The 12,052-nt window shown below is 40.2% G+C and overlaps 1 protein-coding gene across 2 annotated transcripts in view; it reads left to right on the top strand.

The window, feature by feature from the left end:
- Nucleotides 1–9,550, top strand: part of LOC134216562 (protein MAK16 homolog) — a 41,932-nt gene extending 32,382 nt beyond the window's left edge. For both annotated transcript variants that reach the window (XM_062695432.1, XM_062695423.1), the window contains exon 3: nt 9,222–9,550. In XM_062695432.1, coding sequence (XP_062551416.1) covers nt 9,222–9,401 — 180 coding nt within the window. In that variant the 3' untranslated portion in view covers nt 9,402–9,550. The remainder of the gene's footprint in view (nt 1–9,221) is intronic.
- Nucleotides 9,551–12,052: the final 2,502 nt, after the last annotated feature.

Raw genomic sequence — 12,052 nt, 5'->3', positions numbered from 1 at the left:
GGTTTGTATAATCTAACACGAACTCATTTGTATCCAAATTCCAAAAGCCAATGTGGGAGGGTCGCAAGCAATATGCGATTCTGCTAGGTGGGTCGCATGTTTATTTATTTATTATCAGACTAAGGCCGGAGTGGCCTGTGCTGCACATAAAAGTCTTCTCCATTCAGCTCGGTCCATGGCTGCACTTCGCCAACCACGCAGTCTGCGGAGGGTCCGCAAATCGTCCTCCACCTGATCGATCCACCTTGCCCGCTGTGCACCTCGCCTTCTTGTTCCCGTCGGATCGTTGTCGAGAACCATTTTCACCGGATTACTGTCCGACATTCTGGCTACGTGCCCGGCCCATCGCAGTCTTCCGTTTTTCGCAGTGTGAACGATGGATGGTTCTCCCAACAGCTGATGCAACTCGTGGTTCATTCGCCTCCTCCACGTACCGTCCGCCATCTGCACCCCACCATAGATGGTACGCAACACTTTCCTTTCAAACACTCCCAGTGCGCGGTGGTCCTCCACGAGCATCTTTCAGGTCTCGTGTCCGTAGAGAACTACCGGTCTTATAAGCGTTTTGTAGATAGTCAGTTTGGTACGACGGCGAACTCACTCAAGAAAAAAAGCCCATCAGATTCATGTGCCGACCCACATGGATTTTTGCAATGGGGTTTGCCCAATAAAAAGTATGTGTAAAGTTCATGGATTTTCTCCAATATTTAGTTCCATCTAATTCATATTAGCATAATATGGGATCCATAAAATTGGCACATACTTTTGATAGTCTCCATTAATGAAATACATTCATGCTGCTAATGGTTTGAAATACTGCTTTTTTTTAATATATTTTGTATATTTTCGAGTCCTATTTTAGGAATAAATGAAAATACTTTAAAGTATGGCAAGCAATTGATACAAATGTATATTTTAATCTTCTATCGCAAGATATTTATTTCCGAAAATTTCGACTAACGGAGCTGGATTTCCTTCCATTTTACTCAACTTTCCAAAAACTCAACATTGGAAGCGGTGGGCTGTTCTCATTTATATTGTCTATCCGGAACAAAGTTAGTATGCTTTTTATACCGAAGTTGGATTTTTCTCCGAATTTCTTCCGAAAATTTCGACTAACGAATTTTACTCAACTTTCCAAAAACTCAACAAGCGGTGGGCTGTTCTCATTTATATTGTCTATCCGGAACAAAGTTAGTATGCTTTTTATACCGAAGTTGGATTTTTCTCCAGATTCAGGCAAATTACCCAACTTCGGAAGTAGTGCGCTGAATTCACCTAAAGATGCGCTAAACAACGCATCATTTAGTTTGACAGATAAAACTTCGGAAGAAAGTTCGGTTCGGAAGTCCCAACTTCCGAATTCTAAGTTGGTGCTATGCCGACAATAAGTTACACCGCTTTTGATGTTGAGTGCGAGAGAAAGCTTTAAAATATTGTAGATCCAGTTGAAAACCGAACTGAGCTCTCGCGACAATCGCATTTTCTCCCATTTCTGGTAGTGCGCATCTATGGCATAGCCGTGCATCATCCTGCGCAACACCCGCGATGCAGTTGCGACACTTGGAAATGGGAGAAAATGCGATTGTCGCGAGAGCTCAGTTCGGTTTTCAACTGGATCTACAATATTTTAATATAAACTGAACCGTCGATAAAAGTTGTCTGATATGCTGTCGTGACTTTGCCGTACTACGGCATTTGCCTGTGGGATCTGAGATACATATGTGGTCGGGGCTCTGCCAAATCACACCTAGTGCCAATGCAAAATTTCAATTATTTTTTTTCGAACAGATAAAATTAATCACAAATCGCATCGTACATCGTTCAACGCCCTAATTGTACTACAAATGTACAAATGAATCAACATAAAATACTTTCCATTTTCTTCTTGTGAACAAAATCAGCCAAAAAACCGGCTTGTTGTGGTTTGGCTGAACCCCGACCATGTAGTGCACCGGATCCAGCAATCGATATAAAATGTTTTTTCTATTTGGTTTTCGCTGGAGCATGGGATTCGGACGATGGATCTGACTCGGGATTTTCCTCCATCAGCTAGTGACGTCTTCGAACGCAGCACCTATAAGTTGATATATTTTACTATTATATTGTTATGATTTTATAATAAAAATACTCACCAACTCAAGTAATTCGAAGCTAAACTGGAAATGAAACGAGCAAGAACGCAACGAATTTACAAATTTCCCACGGGTGCCATTTTTTATTAAACACGTCATGAACTTGATGAGCATATCTGTTGGTCGGTGAATGCTAGGAGTACATTCAATAAGTCATTTAATTCAAGCCTTGGTCAAATACAAGGTATGTGTCGCAAGAATGATTATCATTAGAATCAAATGAAATTGATGAGAATGGGAAATTTAACAAAGTATGTGTCATTTCACATACATTTAAGGAGCCAATTTTCTCGCGTGTATATTCGATCGGAGCGTCTTACGGAGTCCAAAGTACGTACGATTTCCAGCCACTATGCGCCTCCGAATTTCTCTGCTGATATCGTTATCGGCGATCACCAGTGAGCCCAAGTACACGAATTCTTCAATCACCTCGATTTCGTCACCACCGATAGAAACTCGTGGTGGGTGGCTCACATTGACCTCTCTTGAGCATCTTCCTATCATGTACTTCGTCTTCGACGTGTTGATGACTAGTCCAATCCGTTTAGCTTCGCTTTTCAGTCTGATGTAGGCTTCCTCCATCCTCTCAAAGTTACGTGCCATGATATCAATGTCGTCGGCGAAACCAAATAACTGGACGGACTTCATGAAAATCGTACCACTCGTGTCAATCCCTCCCGAGTAGCACAGGTCAGACAAAATGGTTGCAGCAACTTAAATGTGACTGAATCCGGTCACATAAAAGTTGCAGTAACATATGTGGAACATGTGTGCTGCTAGGGCTGCTCTTCGCATTACTCCCTCCAAAGCGATGTTGAATAGCAGACACGAAAGACCATCACTTTGCCGTAACCCTCTGCGCGTTTCAAAGGGACTCGAGAATGCCCCTGAAACTCGAACTATGCACATCACCCGATCCATCGTCGCCTTGATCAACCGTATCAGTTTACCCGGAAATCCGTTTTCGTGCATTAGCTGCCATAGCTGGTCCCGATCGATTGTATCATATGCGGCTGTGAAGTCGATAAATAGATGATGTGTGGGCACGTTGTATTCGCGGCATTTCTGCAATACCTGACGTATGGAAAATCAAGTTTTGTCTGTTTCGCGCCCGTTTGTATCATGCCTCGTTCGCCCTCGTGCGGTGTTGCAGCAATCTCGCCCATGCTGCATTCTTCTCCTCAACTAACTGCTCACATTCGCCGTCATACCAGTCGTTTCTCTGATCCGGTTGCGGTGCTTCCAATGGCGGATCGAATATCTCTCCAACCATCTTCAAGAGATGCTGCGCCTAGCTGCTCTTCCGTTGGGAGTGGCACTTCCAGCTGCTGCGCGTAGTCTTGGGCTAGTCTACCGTCTTGTAGCCGCCCAATCTTTAGCCGCGGCGGACGACTCCGACGGGTGTTGATCACCGTCGAGAGTTTTGAGCGCAGACATACTGCAACGAGGTAGTGGTCGGATTCAATACTTCACTGCGGTAAGTGCGTACGTTCGTGATGTCGGAGAAGAATTTACCGTCGATTAGAACGTGGTCAATTTGGTTTTCCGTTACTTGATTAGGTGATTTCCATGTGGCCTTGTGGATATTCTTGCAGGGGAAGAAAGTGCTTCGGACTACCATTCCGCGGGAGGCTGCAAAGTTTATGCATCGTTGGCCGTTGTCGTTCGATACGGTATGCAGACTATCCGGTCCGATGACCGGTCTATACATTTCCTCCCTTCCTACCTGCGCGTTCATGTCACCGATGACGATTTTGACGTCCCGCAGTGGGCATCCATCGTATGTCTGCTCCAGCTGTGCGTAGAACGCTACTTTCTCGTCGTCGGATCTCCCTTCGTGTGGGCAGTGCACGTTGATGATGCTATAGTTGAAGAAACGGCCTTTTATCCTCAGCTTGCACATCCTTGCGTTAATTGGTTGCCACCCAACAACGCGTTGGCGCATCTTATCCAGCACTATGAAGCCGGTTCCCAGCTCATTGGTGGTGCCACAACTTTGGTAGAAGTAGCCGCTCGATGCCCGTTTTTCCACACTTTCTGTCCTGTCCAGCAGATTTCCTGCAGCGCTACGACATCGAAGTTGCGGGGATGTAATTCATCGTAGATTATCCTATCGCAACCTGCGAAGCCTAGCGACTTGCAGTTCCATGTTCCAATCGTGATCCTTTATTCGTCGCCTAGGTCGTTGCCGATTGTATCGAGTCGTATTATCTTCTATGTCGTTCGTAATAGTTGTTTTTAAAGGCGGCTTATTGGGCCTGCGCAAACCTCCTGTCTCGTCGGAAGGCCGTCGTGTCAGGGTTGTTTAGCATCCCACCTAACACCAGTACTTGGGCTTGTGCGCTTTGAGCGGCACACGGTCGCTTTGGCGGAGCCTACTTGCGGATTCATGCAGCTTTTTATAGAGGTTTAACAGGGCCCATTGTCAAACCCCACCACATCCTAGGCAGGCGCCACAACTCGCAGATGGCCTGGGGAGGGATCGTCAAGCCCTTGGACATAGTCCCTGCTGCCCCCGTGGGTCGGTGGGTCGCATGTACAAGTAGTTTGGGAACAACATCTGGCCTAGGATATGATATTTATCTAAAATTTTGCAGAGATATCATGCTTAAATGAGATAGCATAAGTATATACCTAAATTTTTGACTTATGTTAACCAGTACAATGGGTCAATAACTTCAAACTTATGACTTTGTGAATGCTGGCAACGTTTTTGAGCTTCGTGAATGTTGGATATTTCATCCAACGGGTAATTCCGCCACGACTACTAAGTCAGTAAATTCCAAAATAAACTTCAAGGTAATATATTGAGCCTTCCAAACAACTTTGTAGCATACGATAGATCTCCATATCTCTCAGATATCGTTTGAACTAGCTTAACTGGTAGCCAAGTTATACAAAAACTAATTTTTTTTACCAAGATTAATGCTTCCATGACCCACCTTGGGATTTTCTAGATTGTCAACCATTTTCTCGGCAGTCTCCCAGACGCGCCTTGTGGTATTGCAAACCACAAACCATTTTCCAGCGGTCTCCCGCGCTTTGCGATTTTTCAAACCACAATCCACATTTTCCAGCGATCTTCCAGACGCGCTTTGTGGTTTTCCAAACCACAATCAATTTCCAGCGGTCTTCCAGACACGCTTTGTGATTTTCTAAACCACAAACCTTTTTCCAGCTCTTCCAGATACGCTTTGTGATTTTCCATATCACAATCTATTTTCCAGCGGTCTTCCAGACGCATTTTGTGATTTTTCAAACCACAAACCATTTTCTAGCTCTTCAAGGCGTGCTTTTGAATTTTCCAAACCACAATCCATTTTCCAGCGGTATTCCAGAGGCGCTCTGTGATTTTTCAAACCACAATCCATTTTCCAGCGGTCTTCTAGACACGCTTAGTGATTTTCTTAATCACAATCCATTTTCCAGACGCGCTTTGTGATTTTCTAAACCACAATCCATTTTCCAGCGGTCTTCCAGACACGCTTTGTGATGTTCCAAACCACAATCCATTTTCAGCGGTCTTCCAGACGCGCTTTGTGATTTTCCAAACCACTATTTATTTTCCAGCGGTCTTCCAGACACGCCTTGTTTTGTTCCAAACCACAATCCATTTTCCAGCGGTCTACCAGACGCGCTTTGTGATTTTCTTAACCACTATCCATTTTCCAGCGGTCTTTCAGACGCGCTTTGTGATTTTCCAAACCACTATCAATTTTACAGCGGTCTTCCAGACGCGCTTTGTGATTTTCCAAACCACAATCCATTTTCCAGACGCGCTTTGTAGCAATACAAACCCATTGTCTTGTGTTTTTTAATCATCAAATATTTTAACACATTAGCACATTAACAAATTGAATTCAACTCACCTTTTGAAATCAGCATCAGGATCCAACAAATAACCTGACAGGATCGCCAAAATGTGTGGCCCAAAATGGCCGGAGCGAATTGTTATGACAGCAGCTCTCCGTGGGTGCGTGTGCACGCCACGGAGGTCTGACCAGAAGAGGCCGTGTCATGGCTTGCTGCGCACTGTTCGACACGCTGAGGTGTTAATGTATAATCACACGCTGATGGTAACTCACTCAAACCCCACAATAATCTTGCCAGAAATCGATGAAGACGCCAATACCTCTTCTTGGATAAATAGTTTAGATTCTAAAAAGAACTATGTGTAATTAATTCTTGAAGTTCTCCTCAGTTTGCCACGTACGTTTACGTTTGGTTTCGTGCCACTTCTGATTCTGCTTATTTCTCCTTTAGTTCGGACATTTTTGAGGATAGTGTCTTCTAGGATTGTGATATCTTCCACTGAAAGCCAGTCGAGTGGCTTCAGCGGCGATGCGGCCGATGAGTCATGTTAATTCCATGGTTAGATACTCAAAGCCCATCCAACTGGGAGCAACTATTCGCCTTCTTGATTCTGTTGACCTCCGAGCAGTTTGCTCAATGTTAATAAAGAGACACAAATTAGACCGTTACAAATATTTAATCAACTTTCTGTCCTACTGGTCTCCAAAAGGTCAAGGCTGGTTGATAATAAAAAATAAATATTAAAATGAAAAAAATAAAAAAACTCCTCGGATTCGTTAAAGAATGTTTTGAAAATCTTCAAAATTATCCGAATTTTATTTTGTTGCCCCCTTAAAATATTATTTTTTGGCAAAAAAAAATCCGAGGGGGGGGAGACAAAATAGATTTTAAATATTTGTATCGGCCTTATTATGGCAAATACCATCCATTTCGTATAGCTACGTAGTCCTACGTCACCTTTGCGTACAACCCGATTGGGCTGCACCTTTGAGTTTTTCGTTTATAAACGTATAAAGTATACTTTTTTTTTTATAAAATCAAAAATCCAAAGTAGCCCCCGGAGTCAAAAGAAGCCCCGCACGACGGTATAAATAAAATTACGTTCATTTGCTGTAATGCTCTCTACGAGAGAATAACAAAAACTGGGGCTTGTTTATTCCGGTATAAGTATGTGAATATATTTACATGATCAATCCATGGATAACACATGTTCTATGCAGGGTTGCCACATATACAGATTTTTCTGTATTTTACAGATTTTTTAGATGAGGCTGTGATCAAGAATCTGTATATACAGATATACAGATTTTTTGAAAATTTACAGATTTTACAGATTTCTTGAGGATTTCAGTACCGAAAATTATTGTAAATAACTTTTTTGCATTTCCTGATCATAATACCTGATTTACAGTTGTCATTTGAGTGATAAAACGGCCTACTTTTCCATACCAACAGAATGGGTGCTTTAATGACCATTATGCAACTCAAATGGGTTGCATAATATTCATTATAGCACTCATTTGGGTGCTATAATGAAAAACCTACATTGGGACAGTAGTTACATGACTACATTTAGCTGAATTAGTTTGGGTGAGTGTTTAAATAGTGTACTCTAAGCGTCTTGTAATAAATGAAATGGTTTGTTGGACATAACATCACAAATTTTCCAAGCGAATTTCATCCATCGCTTCATAGCTTTTCAAGCTGTGCAATTTGGCACGATAAGATGGAATCTTATTGTTCTCTGCCGCAATATAATTTATTGTCATGAATGGTCATGTGGAGTAAATTCGATTGTACAATTTTGGTATAGATTTATCATATTAAAACCCATTTTTCGTCATTGCAAAAATTGCGTGTGCAACTCGTTGCAAAACTCGATTTTTCAGCACTCGTAGTATTTATCCAACTCGGCAAGCCGTACAACTCGTGCTGAAAAATCATCTTTTGCAACTAGTTGCACAAACTACTTTTATGCTACTCTAAAATGGTCTTATTAAAAGCTATTTTGGGATTAACTTAATTTGAATTTAAAGATACAAAACATGTGGTCACTGGTAGGTTTTGTTCTTTATTGGTAATTTAAGCAGATCAATGATTTTGAAATTTGATCAGAATATGTTCCAGAAAATGCTCAGATTATTTTTCAATAAATGTGGTCTCAGAAAACGCTCTAAAAATAATACTAAAGAATCTGGTCTAACTATCATTGATTATATCTGAAATGCTTTGAAACAGTTTATCAGTCCAATAAAGTTGTTGTGCATATGGCTATAATGGATTCTTGACATATGTTATTGGTAAATGATCAAATATTAAACCTTGAGAAAGCAAACATTGTTGCTTGTAATCCTTGGAAAGAAATATGCGAAACAATGACTAAATATTGACATGTCTAACTTGTAGTTCCGCATAGTATTTTCGGGCTTGATTTTTTCAAAACTAACTTTATTAAAGACGATTTTGATTTGGTTCAGATGGATACAGATTTGCAATACAGATTTTTTGACTTGATATACAGATATAAAGATTTTCTGGGGCAAAAATACAGATTTAAATGTGGCAACCCTGGTTCTATGGGATAATGGCTTCCAGTGCATGCAATAACCACATTTGAAGCAAACAACGTTAAGCTTATTTAGCAGAAACGAATGCATCTTGTCTTTTTTAATTACCTGTAGTACTAAGATGTGCTTAGTTTTATGAGGCGTCGAATTTCCGTAACAAACATTAAAAATGGAGTATCACCAGAACCATTAACACACGAGATTCATTTTCTGAGGCAGCCGATTGTTGTGTCCTTCGACGCTGCTGAAAGGCAAATAAAATTCACTCACATTATAATTAACATTTTATCTCGCTCTGTTTTTTATTTAGTCCTGCATGCGATTGCACGTTTTTACTATGCACTGCCGGTCGTAATGAGCGTTGTAATGCAATCCGGATCAAAACGAGTTGCATGAGCGTGGCTGCCGGCTAGAAGTTTCACGTGCAGAACGATTAAAGGAAATATGAAACTTTTGTTGGTTCGGATGGTAATTCGGAGTGTAAATTTGCCTCACTGTGAAATCGTTCACCGTTTGGCTTAAGAATGTCAAGTAGGAGGAATACAAATCAAGGGAAAATGGCATTGAACAGGGATATAAAAAATCGACAATCACGGCTTTTCGTTCCAAACTTTCGAATGATACCGATTTGTTCAAATCATGTCAGAGCACCTACCTAAGGATTTCCAACTAATTCATTTCTTCCGTTTTCCTCTCGCCATTTCAGGACATTACGCCGAAGGTCACGCCCCGTCTCCCGAAGAAAGCCAAACCGTCGGCGCACGATAGTGAGCCTAGTTCCAGCAGCACTGGCACCAAGAAGAAACCGAAGAAACTGCGCAAACCACACCTGGAGATCGAATATGAAGTGGAAACCGCACCAGCGAGGCATCGGTTACATAAATGAGGTAAAGCCTGCCCGCAATTATCTATACGATGGTGATTATAATGAAAAGTTTAGTTATGGATATAATTTTTACGATCAATGGAAAGAACACGTTCTTTACGATGGCAGAACGGAACAATAAACTGCAGATTGATGTGACGTTATTGAAAGTTAGTAACGACTTTTTTACAAGATGACATTATGTGTAACTTTAGCTCTCTCGATCTGGTACAGTGAACTGAGGATTGATTAATCTGTCATACGCCCATGTTTATATGGCCGCCCCAACCTACAAAAAAACGGAAATAGACAAAAAGAAACTTTCCTATACCCATAAACGTTATTATTCTTGGCATAAATATTGGCACGAACTGTAACGTTCAGTCTGACCCTCTTGTGCCCTCTTCCTCCCCATGCCCAGGGTTACCATATTTAAATCTGTATTTTTATTGAATCTGTATCTCAAGACACAAAAAATGTATTTTGAATCTGTGTCCACCTAAGCTCAGTCAAAATATTTAACAAAATAATAAACCGCAAGTTTGACAAATTAATAGTCCGCATTTAAAAAAAATCCACATAAGGTACAGTGGGGTAAGTGAAAAAAAAAACGCAAATATTTCACTAATGAAGCACAGAATTTCATTTCACAATCATACAAGGCCATTCAAATCATTGTGTTGAATAAGTGAAACATGAAATAATGAACCATTTCAACATGCGAGAGGGAAGGTTTATTAAGCTGCCATGTTTAGTTTATCTTTTGCACAAGTTGTTTTGCCTGTCAATAAATACGAATATTTTTATGTTGGTTTTCATGGCACATTCATAATTAGTGCATCGATAAGTTGGTTTTCTCTGTAGATTTGAATCCCATCTACAACAATTTTGATATGGACATCAAAAATTTTGAAAAAAATATTTTATGACTTTGCCTGTTTGGGGCACGTGAAAATTTGCCGACATTGAATGCATTTCTTTATTTTTTTAAACACAATTAATTTCTATTAAGCATGAGCATGAGCATGAGTACAATTCGTAGTTGCTACTCCGTGATTGATTAGAACTTGCGAAATTGCACAGGGGACCAATTGAATGGAGCTTGGGTTTAGCTATCATTCTCAATATGCAAAATTTCGGAAATTCAATGCATTTTACTAAGTCAATTACGGCGCCGGCCACGTCCTTACGGTCATCAAGGGAAGGAAGGATTATTAGTTCATCTCTCGTTGCTACTAGAGACCGAGTATACCTCTGCATCTCCACGATAGTCTTAGGATAGGATGTTGTGTTAGTATGAAGGGATATATTATCTGGATTCACTTTGGTAAGTGATGCGATCTATGGGATAGGAATATATGAATGAGAATTGGAAGTACTAGAGTAAAGAGAAAGTATTAAAGTCAATTCTAATGAGATTCATTTTTTACAATTAGAATTTGAATGCTATTGGATTCTAATACCACGCACACGTCTACCACACCATCGCTACCCGCACATCAACCTCACAAATTCTTACTTGTATGAGGCCTGCACGAGCATAGCGACCGTATATAGCATTCGTATGCGGGTACAAATTAATACCAATCTATTTTTACATTTTTATTTACTGCTACTAAGTAGGGTAAGACACCCAGAAATCGCCCTCCCCCCAGTTTTCGCCCACCTATTTTAAAATCTTCATTTCTCGTAAACTAGTTGTTGAAAACAGATACAGTTAAAGTTTTTCCATACAAGCATCAATCAATTATGAAAAAACCTGAGCTTTAACTGTTTCCAACAACTAGTTTTCGAGAAATGAAAGTTTTAAAATAGGTGGGCGAAAACTGGGGGGAGGGCGATTTCTGGGTGTCTTACCCTAACAGGCAGCTTTTTTATAACAATTCTATATTTAGAATCATACTTGCTAGCAATGAGAATTTGATTTGCAAAGAGATTGAGTTATATTATTAACGAAATTATCTAATAGGAAATTGGAAAGGGCCAGGGATCAAACCCTTAATCTCCTGCTTATGAGGCAGAAGCAGTGACACAAGGCCATCAAGCACCCCTTCACAAATAATTTCTATTAAGCGTATTACGAATGATACCAATTTAAACTCATTTGAAGGCTTTCGGTAATTAGAGTGCCACGTGGTAATACTAAAACAGGAAACGAAAGTGCAAAGCGTGTCAGTGTATAAAATAATCCATGTTAAATAAATATTAAATAATTCGTGAAAAAATGGTATTTACAGAGCTTAAATACAAGAAGCACTACAATTGCAAATATATCAACAACTATGATTTATTTAGTCGAGATTTAGAAGACTTAATCATTTGCTAATGTAGACTCTTCTACTGAAATCATAAGTGAATTGTTAATGATGAATCCTGGTTTGATTAATATTTCAAAGATAATTTCTCTGCATACACAAAACAACACTATCGCCAAGGTTCATTATCTTACTTTAAACCTGAAACAAAAGGAATGTTAGACACAAATGGAGATGAAAATTTCAAAAAGATCAAGTAAAGAAAATGAAAAAAATAAAAATCATTGAATGGAGGGGTTTCAGTGCCCTTTGACTTTCTTGAAGTATCGAAAAAGCATTACAACAGAACACAATTATGCTCTATTCAGTAGAATTATCGTTTGCATGAAATATATGAACAGAAAATGTTTTCTTATA

Source organism: Armigeres subalbatus, chromosome 1 (genome assembly GCF_024139115.2).
Source record: "Armigeres subalbatus isolate Guangzhou_Male chromosome 1, GZ_Asu_2, whole genome shotgun sequence".
NCBI classification, from domain to species: domain Eukaryota; kingdom Metazoa; phylum Arthropoda; class Insecta; order Diptera; family Culicidae; genus Armigeres; species Armigeres subalbatus.
This window is presented reverse-complemented; position numbering and strand designations above follow the sequence as displayed.